Source organism: Falco cherrug, chromosome 13, assembly GCF_023634085.1.
Source record: "Falco cherrug isolate bFalChe1 chromosome 13, bFalChe1.pri, whole genome shotgun sequence".
Taxonomy (NCBI): domain Eukaryota; kingdom Metazoa; phylum Chordata; class Aves; order Falconiformes; family Falconidae; genus Falco; species Falco cherrug.
In genome coordinates, this window is record NC_073709.1 from 9,431,531 (window position 1) to 9,450,027 (window position 18,497).

General features: G+C 37.4%; 1 protein-coding gene across 4 annotated transcripts in view; it reads right to left on the reverse strand.

The window, feature by feature from the left end:
* Positions 1–1,149: 1,149 nt before the first annotated feature.
* The window catches only part of TASP1 (taspase 1), an 87,807-nt gene continuing 70,459 nt past the window's right edge, over positions 1,150–18,497 (reverse strand). For all 4 annotated transcript variants that reach the window (XM_055725795.1, XM_055725793.1, XM_055725794.1 and 1 more), the window contains 2 exons: positions 15,232–15,305; positions 1,150–2,639 (listed from right to left, as the gene is read on the reverse strand). In XM_055725795.1, the coding sequence (XP_055581770.1) occupies positions 2,547–2,639; positions 15,232–15,305 (167 nt within the window). In that variant the 3' untranslated portion in view covers positions 1,150–2,546. The remainder of the gene's footprint in view (positions 2,640–15,231; positions 15,306–18,497) is intronic.

The following is an 18,497-nucleotide window of genomic DNA, read 5'->3' on the forward strand; positions in this document are numbered from 1 at the left end:
CATAAGCCCCTTTTAAGTTCAAAATAGAACTGGTAGCAGAATTATACCCATAATTAAAGTAATGTAAGATCTTTCATTGGCTTAAGTGGGAGCTGGATGATAGGCAATTCTGTTCCTGTCAGACTTCACAATTACTGGTACAGAAATTCATATATGCTAACACAGTTTTCTTCTCATACCTTATGTCAAAAGTTGGCTCTGTACCTGGTTTGTGCTCTGCACCTTGCTTGTGATTCTCAAGACAAGAGATGATTATTTTTTTCCTTTTTCCTCTACCTAGACAGAAGGAGAAAATGTTGGACAATTAAAAGGCACACTGCTCAATTTTAAACCATGATTCCCAAGTAGCTTCCTGAAGAAGCCTGGCTTTTTTGACAAAAAAAAAAAAAAAATAGTAATATTTGATTGGAGTATGATATAGACAGAAAAGCAAAGTAAAAGCAAAACATGTTACCTGCTGTTTGAGTTATAGGGTTTTATATATGTATGTATACACACAAATGAAACTTTGAGATAGTGTGGGGAAAGAAAAATCATACACTGGAATCTGCAACTCCATAAAGAGATATTAAAGGGAAGAAACAAATTATCGATTTACATTTTACAAGCCATTCTGCCATGCTTATTCCATGAAAGAGTGAATTCATGCCAAAGTTTCTACGAGGTTGACTCTGAAAAGCAGTTTTAGAATGAAAGAATGAAAGCAGGCCAACACTTACTTTAGCTTTTCCAAAAACAATGCCATTTTCAAATGAGGGTATGTACAAACCCATACACATGAACTTCAATTCTTCACTCATTACATAGTGAAGCATCCACACAGTCATTTAATGCTGCCTGTTACAGCAATTGTAATGACTGTGACAACACAGCTTCTTTGTTGTAACATTTCTGAAAGTGCAGTTCTTCATTTCATCAGACCACCAGTATATCACCGAAAATCCAGTCTGATACCTCAGCACAAACTATTTCAAGATGGATGCATTCCACTTTTTTGGTTCTCCAACCTGGAAAGCCTGTTTCACATAATTTACAGAATTGTATAGAAATATCTTCAACTATAGGACTACACTGATGTCACAATTAAAAAAAAACAAACAAAGATGAGAGTATGTCAATGTATGTTGTAGCATAACAGTGAAAATGAACTCAGGCTATTAAAAAAAATTTATTAAGATTTTTTTTCCATGAAATATTGGTACTACAATCAATGTAACCATTTAGTCAGTCAAGTATGTCTGTTATAGGCAGGCACAACATTAAAAAACAGGCAAGTACAATGCCCGATTAAGTGAATACAAGTCTGAGTATCTATTCATCCACTATTTCTGAAAACAGAATTATCAAATATCCACCAGGGAAAAAGATGAACTATTTTAGTTTCTCTTTGGCATACTTATCAAGACAATGAATTAATTACAAAAGTCTTCTATTGCTGCCAGTGCTTTGAAGAAAAAAGTACTGAGTGGAAGATTGTACGTCAGAACTTACTTTTAGGACTCAGGCGATCTGGCTAACATATCAGAACTGGTGACAAACGAGGGTTCAGCTGCCAGTGCTTCACAAGGCAGACAAGGATTACACTGTTTTATAATGCAGGTTTTTTGAAGGTATAAAAAGAATTACAGTAAATTTATGCACAGTACATACATAATACACACAGTTATATAAATACCCATGCTGTGGCTGGACTTTAGGAAGTTGCTTTGTCAATAAGAAAGCTACTATCAGCTCTCCCAACATCTGTTTAATATACATTGCACTTCGCATCCAGTAATATGTTCATTTCTGTACCTCTCTTAAAAATAGATTTAAACAGAAGCGAAGAATAATATTGAATCTTTCAATAAACTTTGTTTTCTTATTTACATTGTAATATTCCATTATACATAAAGACTGCATTACGATACATTATCTTCATATAGCTTTTTGTAATACATACAGCTTGAAGCTATTAACATCTTAGTTTGGGAACAGAGATATGACCTATAAGACTATTTAAAAACAATTCTAGCCTTAACTTTGCTCTAGTCTGTTTCACTGAAACCATTCTTTGACAAAAGAAGTCCTCCTTATTGGGGAGGAAAAAAACAACCCATGTTTAAGCCACCTCTGGATTTCCTCAAACCACTGAGAAACTTAGAAACCATAACAATTTTTGCATAATTATAGAGCCACTTCAAAGGCCTGTTACTCTTAAATTTAGAACATGAATGAAAATTGTGATCCTATCTTTAAATTAATTTTTTAAAACTTTTAGTTATTTTTCAAACATAAAACAATGAAAACACAATCATTAATCATACATAATCTTTACACAGCTGGGAAGAGTTCCTATTTTATTAGGGAAAAAATGAACATGCACACACCCCCATTCACAGAGTGAGAACATAAACTACAGCAGCACTTGTCTCAAGTTATGGTGCACATGGTTGCAATACGGGGTATAAAACAAGAGCAGAATTTCCAACATCTGTTAAAACACAAAAAACTTATTGTACAAAAAGTCATTCACATTCTTTGCAATGAAGTGAGGAATCAGCTGTTCAGCTTTCTGGACTCTCCAGCCGGCAAACTCCTCCTTCTATTGCCACAGACTGTCCTGCCACAGCTCCAGGAGGAAGTCTTGAAATGTGAGTCTGTGGAAAAGTCAAGAGAGCATTATCGAGTGAAAAGAGAGGCAAAATTATGCAGGACACAAAGCAAACTTCTAAGTATTGAACAATTAAGCTGCTCCATCACTGAAGTCTGAGGGCAAACTGCAAAGCAACTTGAAAAGCTGCAAAAAAATGGGATTCCTTTTTCATTTTGTTTGCAATGTTTAATGCATGAAGAGAAGGACCATGACAGATGTGTAGAAAAGGTAAACTGGATGACCCAATGCACTGAAAGTAGAAGAAAGGAATATCCAGCATAAAAAGAAAAGTAACTGTGGCATTCCATGGTTTATATTTCTATTGTTTAGAGAGATGCAAAAAAATTTAGTGCTGCATACAGAAATGTACCTTACAGAAATCTTCAGACACAATGAACTGTTGGACAAAGATAACGCTTCAGAGCGTAATGCAACTGCTATGTTCAGGATGCAAAGAAAAAATTTCTCTGCATAAAATATCTCTCATCCACTTAAAAAAACCCCAAAGACTTACTCTAAAGTATTTGTTGCCACCAAATATTTAGGTCAAATAATTGGACCTAAAGAGCAGTTGTGTTTCTGTCAACAAGCATCTTTTCCATGGAGAAGCTTTAAAAGCAGGCCTTTGAGATGGCTCTGCAATATTTCAGCCAGAAAGTAAAGCGCCAGAAAGTGGGCAAGTGTTTGTGTACACAAACCTCAGCTTAACTCTACTGTAACTCAGTGACACTAAAAATCTGGCAAAGATACTTTATATTCTGAGGTGCATTTTATTACTGATGGGTAAAAGCATTCTCTTACGAAAAGGTACTTTGACTTACTGTTACAAGTAGTTACTTTTTTTCCCCCCTTACACACTTTTTTTATACTGGCTATTTTTTCATCCACACTATTGAGTTTGAGCTACAGCAAGAGCCTTGTACAGATATATTGATTGCTTTCATATAGGGCCAAATGGCTAAAGCAAGTGTATAAACAGAACAGCAAAGGGAGTCAGAAGCATGTTTCAACAAACTTTACTGCTTCCTACTTTCAGAGCTGCTGGGTGGGCTCTGGTAAAAGGTAGAAAAGAGGCTTACAGGAACAAAAAAAAGCAATAGGGCTGCTAACAGCATTTCCAGAGGCTTGAGGCAGAAAGTGGCCATGGCAGGGACTCGGCAGCTTGAGCAACGCTCCAGGCATCCCTCCCACCGAAGCAGGAACACTGCCCTTCATCTCCCTCATGAGTTACAAGTTTCACCAAATGACTCATTAATGCTCAGACAAAGAACACTTCAACAATTATTACATTAAGAACTAGAAATTAATGCAACTACGATATAAAGCTCACAACATAGAAGTTGCTGGCATTTAGAAGTTACGGCTTCCTGTGAGTGCAGTCAACTACATATTGAAGTTTTTCTATGTACCTTATCCCATTTAAAAGATTTAAGTGCTTCAAAATGTATAACTTGCAATGAGGCAATGGGTTATGACAAAAAGTATAGATTTAAACGTGCAGTAAGAATAATTTGCATCAATTGAGCAGAAAGTGATTTGAGACTAACTACAATTCATTGCATCAAAGTGACATTTTGCATCTCAGAGGCAGCTTTTTTTGATTTCTTTCTTGATAAGGATATCCCAGTGTCTACTCTTAGGTGGTCTTGTTTTCAGTTAAATTACAGAATGAGATTTAATTAAAAACATTTAAAGATTTTCATTTTACTGTTAAAACTTTGATCTCTGTCCTTTCTGCTTGATATATGAACATCTTCCTACTTTCAGAACAATTTTGGTTACAACTGTGATTTACCACTTCAAGAAGAAAAGATTCTTTTCAAATCTGTTACAGTTTCCCGCAAAATATAACTGACAATTCTTTGGAGATGTTATTTCCTAGGTTCAAAGCAAAAAAAAAAAAAAAAAAAAAAACAAGAAGTTGAAGAAGGTGTATTTTTTTATTTTATGACCAACAGACCCAAGACATTTTTCCCAGCCTGTGAAAATTTCTGAATGAAAAGTGGTACAGGATGACAGTGTAAAAGTAGTATTGTTTGACGGGCACATTAGCAAATTTCCTTAGTGGAAGAACACCACCGGATTGCTTAGTGAGATACTGCAATCAAAACAAACCAGTGGTGCACTCTAAGGCAGGCATTAATTATAAGTGAGATTGCTTATACAGTGATCTGAGTTATTAGCAGATCATTGTAGCAATACAGTAAAAAGCACAGAAGTCCAAAGATTAGGCCAAGAGGCCTAAGAGAGAAAGCTTGTTACTGAAACAGAAGAAGTATCAGCACTATCATCATTATCACGAATCTTTTAATAAATTTTTTTTCATTATAGCTACCAAGAGGCCTGATTTATGTAAATTAGTTTTCTGACCCAAGTTATGAATTGGCCCTTTGCATATGCTTGTCTTAAATACCTAAAAGACCCTTATGTAATTGCAGCAGTAAAATGTGAGGCTTCACTGAATCCATATGAAATTTATAGATCCTGGGTTTTTTTAAGTTAGTCAAGCATAATATCCTAATAAGTTTTTGAGCAAGGGAAGTAAAACATGCAAGAGAGGATAAGCAGATAGTCAATATATATCGATATATTATCAAGTATCTATGCTTAAATTGCTGTCCAAAACACACTGCCTATACAAAACCCTACTTCCTATAAAAGGAAAAACACATTTCCCATACAAAAGACCCCAAACCACTATTCACCAACATCTGTACATTTCCATTTACAGAAACACCCAAACCACACATAATGAAATCTTTCTAAAAGTCTTTACTTGCATCCTGTTTATTTGCATAATTTATAAGACGGAGCAAATTCATATGCTGTTTACACCAACTACTTCTTATTACTTTCACCAATGGCTGCCTTATGTAGAACAAAAGCAAGACAGATCTCAGGATGATAAGTGTTTAAAATATGTACCTAATAATAAGTAATATGAAAGGATACCATTGCCATGTCAAGACAACTTCAGACAAACTCCCAAATGAATTCTTACAATTATATCTCCCTTGTTCTTAGCTATATGAACAAACTCCAGTAAACAGAAAGATCAAAGAACATTTAGTATTTTTAAATGCAACCACAGAACTTATTTGTACAGTTTGTTACATTTTTATATCCCAACATCATATTTTACATTAAGTCCAGATTGTACAGAGGATTATGTTTAGATTTTAAAAACATAAAAATAAAAGGCAAACAAAAAAAAGCATCACTGGAAAGCTTTTAATTGAATTAGTTACAAGTTGAATGAACCCACACCTGGGGGAAATCATGCCTGGGAGCACAAAAACAGGAAAAAAAAACTGTCTTCCTGAATTAATCCTCCACTCAGCTTTATGGAAGCCTCTCTTTGAGGAAACCATATGCCAAGGAAAGGTAGATTAAGACCGACAGGGTTATCTATATCTTCAGCTCTACAAACAGAAATTTTACTGTCCCTGAGAATACTCTGATTCAATTTGCTTCCCCAGAGAAAAGTGAGGTTGGTGAGGACCTGGTAGGAGAAGAGGTCCCGACAGTTAGGAAATCAGTTAGTCACAACAGATCTTTGCCTGCAGCTTAAAGGAGGAACCTTATGTCCACAGCTTAAAAGGAAAAGAAGTAAATGCTAGACTGAATACTTGATTTTGCTTCTCACCCCTCCATAAAGCACAATCTAACCAACCTTCAGACAATGATTCTTGCTCCATGTACTTGCCATCCAAACAGACAATGCTTCCCTCTTTCCATCCTAATCAAACCAAAACCATGGAGCAACCAAGTCCCTCAACCCCAGCGCTGTAGACAGGTCACGGAACATTACTATCTCTCAGTGCCTTTTGATACACACTGGAAAGTTTCCCACTACCCTTCAAGTCCAACATTAATAGGTCTTTCTGCCCTGGAATAAGTGTTAACTGCTACATCAACAACATACGGTTTAATCTTTTCATCATGAAAATTTGATCTACTTTTCAAGTTACATATTTTTAGTATACTTTTAAAAAATACAAAATACAAATAACACAAGTTGTGCCAAGACTTACTTCATGTCTCATAGACAATATTCTGAAACAACCCTGAGACCAACTAATATAAAAATATTTTTTCTTTAAAGACCAAAAGTCTTCCCTTTACTCACATAAAAGTATTAGCTTGTCACAACAGCTTCATTTTCTTTTCATTAAAAGCATAAATACAATGTAAAATAAAGTTTAAGCCAAAAGACAGCCAGTGCTGCATGAGAAAACTGAAGTCAATCAACTGCTGCCAAGAGGACACAGTACAACTACCAGATGGCAGCACATTCAGTTCTTAAGCAAATCTGGGGAGTACTTCATGTGTTTAGCTTTCTTACTACATGCTCAGGATGTACTTTGGACAGAATAATTTATAAAAGAAACTTTTTCCATTCATTACACTATTGAGATGAAATAAAATGAAAGACCATCACATCATCAATGAAAATGCTTTCTACAATTTACTCCTTAAAGAAAAGTACCACCAAACTGATACAGTCTTTAGAAATTCAGAGCCTTCTAGCTGGATACATGCTTCCACCATGAGAAGCATCTGTCCATGCATTCCCAATTTATTTTGTAGACAGTAATAGCCCATTTTGGCAGCAACAGCCATCTTCTGCCGCTCTGTCTCCTGGAAGGCTCTCCTCCAACATGGTTTAAATGTAAACCTGCCGTATGACAGGAGAAGGTGCCCCACAAAATACTGGCAAGTGCTGCTATCAGAATATCCCACGTGTAACTTATTTGATGAAGTCTTTAAAAAAAAAAGGGGGGGGGGGGGGGGGCTCCAGAATGATAGTCTTTGTTAGCAAAAGACAGAAAGCCAGACATACTGATGATGGGCCTCTGGATCTCAGATACTGAAAATACTGATTCTATGTATAGGTTGCTTAGGAATCCAATGGTTTTCCAAGCTCAAACTTACTCTGTGGGTTAAGTATATTACTATACACTATTATTGTACCTAAAAACATTCACACAAAGCATTAGAGGAAAAAATATCAAGTCAAGACAGTTGAAAACGAAAGGATTTTAATTTCTCTAAATGATTCATTCATGCATTTAGACAGTCTAAAGCCACATATGAACGATCAGTTATTCAGTTCAGTGTCCTAGGTTTTCATAGAGGTATTCTAAAATATTGCCATATATCTTAAAATGTGATTGTTAACATTCTGAATAGCAGGTGCTAAGTCAGGTTATTGCATTTATATTTGCATATCTGGATATAGAATCCCATCTTCTCTGCTCTGTTCTAAACTATGTCGGCCAACTATGAAGAGTTTTCCAGAACTAATGGCTTTACGTAAGGTACTCAACCCAAAAAACTCAACTTACCTTCCCATCTCAGAGGCCCTACTTCCCATGAAGTCTATGAGCCAAATATTTTAACTAGTATCTTAGCACTGAAGGTTATTTCCAACAAATATAAATACCTTATTTTTATGAGAGAACTGGATGCTCTACTGTATGCACAGCGTTCTTTTCAAGTAAAAATTTCTGAACGATTCCCCAGTCTCCAGACGAGAATGCAGATTAAAGAAAAAAAACCCAAAAAACCAAAAAGTGTGACATACACTTTTCCTGTCTCATGAAGTTAAAAGACTGTCTCTGTAGTATGAAATAAATGACTGAATTATCTGACTTAGTATTCCTGTTAACTAAACAAACTCTGCAATTTTTTCCACTAATTTTCAAATTAGAGTTAGGATTCTTCCAAGATGTGTTTTTTCACCCAATGAGCAGTGGATACCTGCCCTTCCCCTGACAAAAGGCTTTCACAGACCTTTTACTCACAAAGCAAAATACAGAAGCCCACCACCAGAAAACCAACAACAATCACTACAACCAGCATTTATCGTATGTATCACTTCAAACAGAGCAAAGTGATTTTGCTACATTTTACAATGTTAGCAAAGGCAAATAAATCTGATTACAACACTTAACATCTCAACAGGAAAAATGAACTGGAAATGGTCTCCCTGTCCACTATGTTTCTTCATACTGGAAAATGAAATTAGCTGTCAAAGATAAAGTTTCTGTTTGCATATTGCAACCACAACATTTGGTGTAGACAGCAGTTGTTGCTGACAAATGTTTTCAAACACAGCAATATGGAACACTCCGCTACTGTTACCCCACATCTCGCAAAGCAACTTGAATTTGCTTCATTAGAAAATGGAAAGAACGGCATATGCAACTTTGCAATATTAAAGCCTGCCATAACATAAAGCTTAGTTATTCATGTTATATGAACTGGGTATCTGTCAAAGACAGATTTAAACTGGCAACTGAATTGGAGTACATTCAATACTACAATTAGATTTTTAGAAATCTGTTGTCTAAGTCAATTAAGCTGTTACAAAAAGCAAAACCTATGAAGCTGAACTACAAGGATATCTCAAAAGTATTGCAACATTTACAAAATTTGCAGAAGTTAGCAACACTTATACACAGATCATACAGCACACAGATCATACAGCAAGTTTACACATACGAAGAAACATAGCGAGCCGACAGATTATTTCAAATACCTACACGTAACACAGGACCAAAACTGCACATTGTTGGTATTAAGACTAGATTTTTCACTGGAAAGAAAACACTCTGACTTCAAGCACTACTGAAAACACAGTGAGGAAGTACCTAGTTTCAAGCAATAACATTACCCACCACAAACTACTCTCAGTTACTAAGATAATATAAGATACTTGGGAGATCCAAGAAAAAAAAATTCTGTGGTGCATCCTGCTCCTTACTTACACCTTCTGCACACACAACACTGTAGGCCTTAAGTGAGCAAATACTCTGCAGACCCTGCCTGAGATAAAAGGGCTCCTGCTTGATTATGCACAGATACATAACATTAAATCAAAGAAAGCTGCCTACCCATAACAGAACCTTCAAGAGATGCAGTCAGTATGTGAATTCACATTGCAGGCACAGGCTGCCTGTCATTTGAGACTAAATAACTCCTTTTCCTCTGCAGCATCCTCCACCAGGCAAGCAGACAAGGAACAAGAAGATACGAAGACTATGTAACTAAGAGAGGACTCAATTAACTTGCAGCCTACGCAACTAACTTACCTTCCTTCCCGTTCTGCTTTTTTTTACATCTAAAGTCATATTATGGGTGAGTTCAAGGAGTTCTTTCTCCCCCTCCCAAATTACATGGCAGAAGGTCTCAAAGCCCTTCCTGCAAAGTGACACTTAAAACTGCTCTGCCAAATGCTACACCAACCATTAAGACCTCAAATACTGGACATCAGCAATTGCAATAGGGACAGAGCTCCAAGGAGCAACCCTATAGCCATCAGAATAGACCTATTTTCCCAGCAGTAACAATAAAATTGTTTAAGCTCTCAGAAGGTAACCAAATCAGTTCAGGAAAATAGGAACTGATTAATTGGAAGCTGCCAGAGTATCTTTAAAGAGGTCAGAGCTCTGGTAACAAGATGTTGTGGTTTAACCCTGGCTGGTAATTAAGTACCACGCAGCTGCTTGCTTACTCCACCGTCACCCAGAGGGATGGGGAGGAGAGTTGGAAAGGAATGTAAAACTCAAGGGCTGAGATAAGAACAATTTAATAATTGAAACAGAATAAAAATGAAAGAACAATAATAACAATGATGATGATAACAGTTATAATGAAAAGGTGAAGGGAAAGAGTAAAATCCAGAGGGAAAGGAAGAAAGACACATGTGGTGCACAATGCAACTGCTCACCACCCACCGGCCAATCCCAGCCAGTCCCAAGCAACGATCCACCCGCCACAGCCAACCCCCAGGTATATACACCAGGCCTGACGTCCCATGGTATGGAATACTGCTGTGGCTAGTTCAGGTCACCTGCCCTGGCTGTGCCCCCTCCCAATTCCTTGTGCCCCTCCAGCCTTTTCACTCACAAGAACTGAGAAACTGAAAAGTCTCACATCAAAGCCAAAACACAGCACCGTAGTAGCCTCTATGAGATAATTAACACTATGCCAGCTGAAACCAGGACACAGGACAACCTTCTTAGCTGATGCTATGATCAACTGTTGGATCTATTATGGATCCATAAAAAACCCCAAACATCTGGAAGGTTATCCTGAAGACTCAGAAAGAGAAGACAGTTTGGGCAGGAAATCTAAAAGAACTAATTGTTTACCAAAGATCTTGAATTCGTATCAAGTAATTCATGAGTCAACATCACAATAACCAAAAAGAAAAAAACCACATCTCCTAGTTCATGAAGTTATTTAATCTCCCTGTCCTTCAGTTTAGAAGTCTTAACCTTTCCTGCTGCAGCAGTTATGGCTACACAAGGAGCTGGGTAAAGTGCAGAGGCAGTCCACAGATAAGTATTTTTTATCTGTTCTCACGGCTGCAGCTAGAAACTTCCACAGCAACCTAGAATATTCCAACAGCCTCACTAATGGCTAGAAACAGCTGAATGTCAGCTTATGTGGCAATTCTACCATCAAATAGATAGGCAATGCAGGAATTTGCTTCAGGAGATCTCAGGAAGTCCATTCATCCTTCCCAAAGCACAGCCCTAACGTTGAAACAATCTGTCATGCTATTGCTTCAGTAAGGGGGAAGCCTGGGACTGGCAACTTCTAAAACAGAGTATAACTGTTCATTAAGCTCATCATAGCTGAGGCTCCCAGGCACAGCCTGGGAAAGTTGTAGCAATAGGTGGTGTAGGTTAGTTCCAAGAAGCATGTAAAAGAGTCAAAGATGTTCCGATGAAAAGTTCATTTCTCTTCGCAGCCAATCTATGTAGAACACCGGCCCCGAGTGATTATGAAACTGCTCGTGTCAAGAGGGACGGCAAGAAACAAAGAAGAGTACAGCTGAACCGGCAAGGACATGCCCTGATGAGCTGCTTGCAGCAGTGAGGTAAGGGTTCCAGGTAAGAACCAGAGGGAAGTCAGTGAGATATCTACTGTTCAGGTAGCGAAGATGACATTGCCAGTGCTATCAGTGGTGGAGGAGCTGGAATACTTCCAGCTTTAGGACAGAGCTAAAGGCAAGTAATCGGACAATCAACCAAAGATGACTGTCAGCAATAAGGTGTGAACTTAGGCCATCTGGCAAGGCTTCACAGTATTTTTAAAGCAACGCTCAACCAAACATTTTAAATGAATGTTCAACAGGAAACCGTGACTTATCCAGGCAACTGGTTTTTCAAAAAAAGACTGGACACCTTTCCAGAAAGTATGCTTTAAATCAAACAGTCATTAGTCACAGTGCAAAACTGTTCCACAGCTCTTGCAGGCTCAGCCATTTTATGCTGGTGAGTTAGCATTTAGGCAGTCCACTCTGGAGGCGAGTAGCCAGCTGCAGAACTCAGTCTTCTCTAAATCGGGAGGAAATAAACCCCTGCTGCAAGGATACTTGCAGATCAGTACTTGGAGAGCTCACTGTGCTAAATAGGCAGAAGCTCTGGCAGGTCAGGATGTACAAAACACTTCAAGCCTCCGATGCCACTGTCCTGTCCCACTGCTCTTTTAAGGAGCTGCCGATCATTAGTTGGTTGAGTATGTTTCCACCTCTCAGGCATACCAGTGTCTGCAGGTAAGCTGGTATCTAGCTTATAAGTCTCTAAGTGTTTGCCTTGTAAGAAAGGTCTTCTACACCTCCACAATCTTCATCTGGGATTCAGAACCATCATTTGCCAGGTCCTATTATGAAATGTATTAACCTCCAATGCACAAAGAATCATACTAAGAGTATAAAGCAGGATCCTTTTTTTTCCTTATTATGTACCTCTTTATATATTTATGATTCTAGTATTAGTCTAATTCATAACAGTACACTTCAAAACCTTCTCACTTTATAAAAGACTTGCTATAAAAACATGTTTTCATGTTCATTAAATTGAACCAGTCCAAAATCAGCCACTGTGACAACCCCTCAGTTTAAGAATAAAACTTGAGTCCTAGACTGATGAAAGGAATAAAAACTGAAGCTCTTTACCACCCTAGAAAAACAGGAAAGCAAGATGTTTCCTTACAAGCCACTGCCTGATCATTTTGCTATGGTACTCATAAACAAGTGATATTTTATACTTTTATGAATTCTTATACCATTATTCTTTCATGGCAAGCACTCAAAATTAACTGTACCAAAGCAGTTACTCTATTGAAGGGATTTTTTATTTTTTTTTACTTGCAATACATTGTGTTCTATTTCAAGCCCAGTTTTCCATCTATAACTTAGTCCTAGTTGTAGCAGAACAAAATTCCAGCTTTTATGACCGAAGACTTTTTTTGATCAATAGAAGGCAGCAGCAAAAGCATTTGTGGTTTTTCTCTGGAAAGCATTTGTGGCCACAGACTCAAAGGAAGAAGAAAGGGAGGGGGATTAACTCTTCAATGAAGGTCAAAAACATAATTTAGAAGTGAACCAAGAAGAGCAGCTGTGTCTGTCAGCGCAATCAAGATTACCAGCTGGAGAATTTACCAGCAGTATGAAAACAATGCACACCAGATGTCAAATGTTGCAACTGCAAGTAGGAAAACATCTCTGGGCATGACACTGTCATGCTAGTACTCATTAGCAGACAGATTTCATATTTAGCATTTATTTATTAATTAGACAGACACTACCAGGAAGAAACAATAATATTTTGAGCGTTGCAGTGTAAGCCAGAGGCAGGTGTGCACACAGGAATAATTTAACATTGTTCATTCTAATAATTCTCCTTTCACCATGAACACAAGATAATGATTTTTAAACTAACTAGTGAATACTAGAACATCTGCAGCTGAGCTTGCTTTAGTTTCACTCAGTTCGGTCTGAGCTTTTAACCCAAGTTTGGATTCTCTTCTAATAAATCAGAAATAAATATAAGAAAACAAGTAAAACCACACTGTATTCAATGGATAATTAACTGGAAAGAACTCTACACAAGTCATGAAAGCAAGTACTTCACTAACACCTCTACCAGAGGTTCCTTCACCAGCTGCTTTTTATCTTCCTCCTCCTTCTGGGGCATTCTTGTCTTTTTTTTCTATACATTTTACTCTTTATGGATGAACTCATCCATTCCCAGTGCTTCAACCAGCATGTTTCACTATTCTTGTTTAAAATATCTGATGTTAATTTCCTTCTTTTGTACATCCTTTTATTATCTTGCTCACATCCTCCTTTGTATTTATCTCTCAAATGAAATACAGGAGGGGGAGAGGGGGAGAGGGGGAGAGGGGGAGAGGGGGAGAGGGGGAGAGGGGGAGAGGGGGAGAGGGGGAGAGGGGGAGAGGGGGAGAGGGGGAGAGGGGGAGAGGGGGAGAGGGGGAGAGGGGGAGAGGGGGAGAGGGGGAGAGGGGGAGAGGGGGAGAGGGGGAGAGGGGGAGAGGGGGAGAGGGGGAGAGGGGGAGAGGGGGAGAGGGGGAGAGGGGGAGAGGGGGAGAGGGGGAGAGGGGGAGAGGGGGAGAGGGGGAGGAACATTTTGCTTTTGTTGTCCTTTCCCCCCCCCCCCCCCCCCCCCATTACCAATGACTGAACCTTCTTCTTCAGCAGATACACAAGCAGCCATTTCTGAGGAGTGCCAACAAATCCAGGCCCTCAAGTTCTTTCCTTTTCCAGGCTTTAATATTCATCCTTCCATCAAAATGCTGGGTGTCTTTCTTGTTCTTATCTGCTGGTACAAACCTGTTGGCTGCCATCTTCTCCTCTAATACATGCAAGTACTCCAGTAAACACCCACACCTCCCCCATTATTTTAACCATATCAGGAAGCCGCCGCCTTATTCTCTTTCCTCCACTTTTGTCACTTCCTTTAACTAGTTCCAATTGTTTACTCTCAGTCTTGAGTATTTATGGCTGTATACATACAAATGTCTACAGAAATTATGATTCTGTGTGGAGATTCTCCCATGTTCATCCTCCCTGTCCAAACACCTCTCTTAAATGCTCTAGATCCTACATCACAATAACTGTCTTTTTCTCCCTTCAACGCTATATTCCTAAAAATCCTCTTGGTTAATCCCTACTCTGTGATCCCAATGTTAAGGACTTTCCCAGTTTCCATTGCTAAATTCAATTTTAACATATTATTTCTCTCCTTAAAAAAAAAAAAAAAAAAAAGAATTATGATTAGGCCCCAAGAAACTGAAAACATGGATGTTAATATCCAAATCATTTATTACAGAGACTATTCTCAGAACTAGCTCAAAAGGGTTTTTTATGTCCTCTCTCTTCTTCCTTGACGGTACAATTGCTTTACCTTAAGGAAGGCATGCTCACAGAAAAATACTGTGCCACCCTAAATAGCCAGTATAACTGAATCAAACTGGATAAAGTTATTGAAATACTATTACTGTCAGCAGAGGGAATGGACATGTGCATGTGGCACCTTCTCCTGACGTAATACATATATTAGTGTAGGTTTATTAACTGTTGCATATGGGTATGTTAACTGCTGCAATTTAAAATAAATTAATAAATCAATAGATCCATTTAACTACTCATGCACCCATTACTTTTTCTGCTCTCTTAAAGACAAATTTTTTAATATATATTTCATTATAGTTATTTTGTATTCTCCTTAGATTTTGCACTCATTCTACTGTATTACAACCTACTGCTCGTGGCTTACCTTCGCTTTGCCGTCCTGTGCAGACATATATCCTACACACATGCTCTCTGTTGTATGGCTCCACAGAAATTCCACTATAAAGGAAAATGCAAGAAGTCACAAAAAAATGCATTGGTTTAAAATGTAAGATGTAATTTAACACTGGAATCTTGAGAAACAAATATAGCTTAAGATACAGTTTGGGAAAGGACAAAACCAAACTTAAAGAACAAAAACTACTTACCAGAATAATTTAATCTCAGAAGAAACAGCTGTCAAGCAAACAAGATATTCCTGCACTATTTGTAATCACACACAGCAGAACTAATACCCAGAATGAGAATGTTACTTTAATGATATGGAGCATCCAAGATGCGAAATACATCAACTGCAACTACAGCTGAAAGACAGGATCAACTTATAAAGCCGAGGCCTGTTCCACCCATGAAGCAGAAGCAGATATAATTTGCATTGCTTGCCTTGAACCCAGACATAACCACACTACAACAGCATAAACCCAGATGGCATGAAAGGATTCTGTAGAATTGTAACACTGTCAACAGAATAACCATTAACAAGCGTTTTTTCACAAAACTGAGCATAAATACATACATAACATGTAACTACCAATGGAGGTTTGTGGTTTAGTTGCACAGGTAGGATACAGGAAAACATGCAGAAGTAGAAAAGTCTGCAAGAGGAGAATTGAAGATACAGAGCAGGGAGGAAGGACATCTGGTGAAAGCAAAACAATCCTGCAGAAAAAGCAGGAGAGGTGTCTGATGGAATCAGAACAACGCTGCACAACAGAAAAATGCCTGGCAAACTTACAGCAAGACCTGGTCCCAAAAGTATGCTGAATTACATCGAGAGCATATGCAATCAGCCCCTTTCATTTGGGAAAGGGTAAGGAGCACCAAAGGTAAGAGAAGAAAGGAAGACTGAGAAGAAATGAGCCCAATTTGATTTTGGCTTCCCTATCAAAGCACTCTCAGATATGATCACCTTGACTTCTAGCACTAGCTATACAGTATCACCTTGCTGAAACTCACAACTAATTTAGGTTATAGATTTTAAAGATCAACTGTTGTGTTTGTAGTGATAATGATTACGAAAACTAACCACTGCTAATGTGTATTGTTAATGCATGCTAATCCAATAAGGTGGTGGTCTCAAGTTTGAAAGTGGTCCAATTTATCAATTGTGTAAACAGCCCACTACTGGGCTTAGATCTTTAATTCTCTGATAAATACACAGGTATCTTTATAGATATACACACACAGTCCTACTCAGCTGCAACTTCAAATTCAGAGAAAGAGCACATTATTCATATATTTAGCTCCCATCCAGTGGAGCTTTATAAATTGCAACACTGTATTCTTCCTGCTCTATGTCACAGTCATTTTTGTTTGTGGACATTAAGTACATAATTTGGAAGTGGGAAAAAGAAAGAATAGATGATCAGAATTCAGGATGTTTCACAGAATAACTGAAAAGTTTAAAAAAACCTGCACCGAAGAATGCATTTTTCCTTTGGATTACTGGAGAAGTCTTACATGAATTACATGTAAAAAGCTCTTCCTGCATATTTCTTTAGAGAGGCTTTCACATACTGTAAAAAGCATCACTAGATGGTTTTACATCTCTTAATCATTGCTATTCCTCATGTTCTTTTAATATGGTTGATGAAGGTCACAGCATGCTGAGTATGCTTATCCTCTGTAACCATTTATCCTTGCATAGCAATTAACCCGGAGTAGAAGATCAAAGTTTAGACAATCCTGGCAAGACTTGAAGATTCTGACAGATATGTAGATATCATAAAAGAAAAATGAACTTCATTTAGGTATGCACTTTTCTCCCCCGTAAAAGATTCATGACTGATATAGCCAAAGGTTAGTCAAAAGCTTTCAGAGAGTGAAACATACTTAGTGCAATGTAAGTGCGTTTGATGAGGCTAATTGCTCCCTAACACTTAAACGTTCAACTGTCAGTGAAAGCATATATTTTTTGGAGACAAATTTAATCTCATCTTTAAATTTTGAGAAGCTAGGCAACAGTTCAGGCCAAATACCCTCGAAATATTATTTCTTTGTCTTTGATAATTCAAGGCATATTCTTTTAAGTTTTTATTTTTATTTTTTCCTTCTACATTGTCCACCAAAAGTAGCATGTACTAGCATGAAAGATACTTACTGCTAGCTATTACAAATACTGGAATCACAATGAAAATCCTAAATTACATACTTATCCAAGGACATTTCGTGTATTTTCAACCATTTAATAAATCACTTTCTTGCAATTTGTTTCAATAGTTTAAAAAAAATACCTTTAGAATAAGCTGTACTACATGAATCTTACTCCAGTGGAAAGCAAGCCAAAAATCAATGGACAAATAGTCTACTTAGGATGTATGATATGTGGAGATTTTTGTTTTTAGTTTTTGAGGAAAAAATACCAAATCTTCCTTAATAGAAACATGTTTTCCTACATGACTGACAAACATTAAACGAACAGAAATAATTATTTCACTTCCAAATATAAGAAATTTAACATTAAGTTGACCTTGTTTGTTCTCATTTAATCAAACCTGTATTTTAATTTTCTTAACTCTTTTTTTAGAGATAGAATTTAAGTTGTAGAATGCTTTCCAACTAGACCAATAATCTCATAATTATTCCACTTTTAAATCTGAAAACTGTAAAATCAAACTTGCAACATTCTCTGTAAATTTAACAAGCTGTGCCCCGATTCTTGAGTCAAGATTAGACAGTCTTGGCTTCCAAATAGTTGAAAGACAAGAGTAAGATGACTGTGAAAGTCTATTTGATTGTCCACTTCTTCAAAAAGACAAGCTATTCAAGTAATAACTTAAAAAAAAATATAACATACAAAAGCTATTTTTAAAATTTTTTCCCATCCAAGCCTTCTAAAATTCCTTTGTTGTCCATCAGGATAATCCCAGAACAACCATCAGAATTGCAAGGATTCACTTCCTAAATCTCTGGTTCTTTGTAATAGCAAAATAAACATCCATGAAACTCTTACGGATGAGATGTTGACTAAAAGCATAAAACATACATAAACTTCAGCTGTTGGGTAGAGAAACATGAATGTTCTTAACTGTGTTGAGTGCATCTGCGCATCTACTTATTAGAGTGAATGACTGGAGGGGGGCTACAACCTGATTCATGGACCAACACAGACAATGTAGAATATGATATTTAAAGGTATTGCACCAGGAAGGTGCAATACAAGAACAAAACTGAAAGATAACATACACCTTA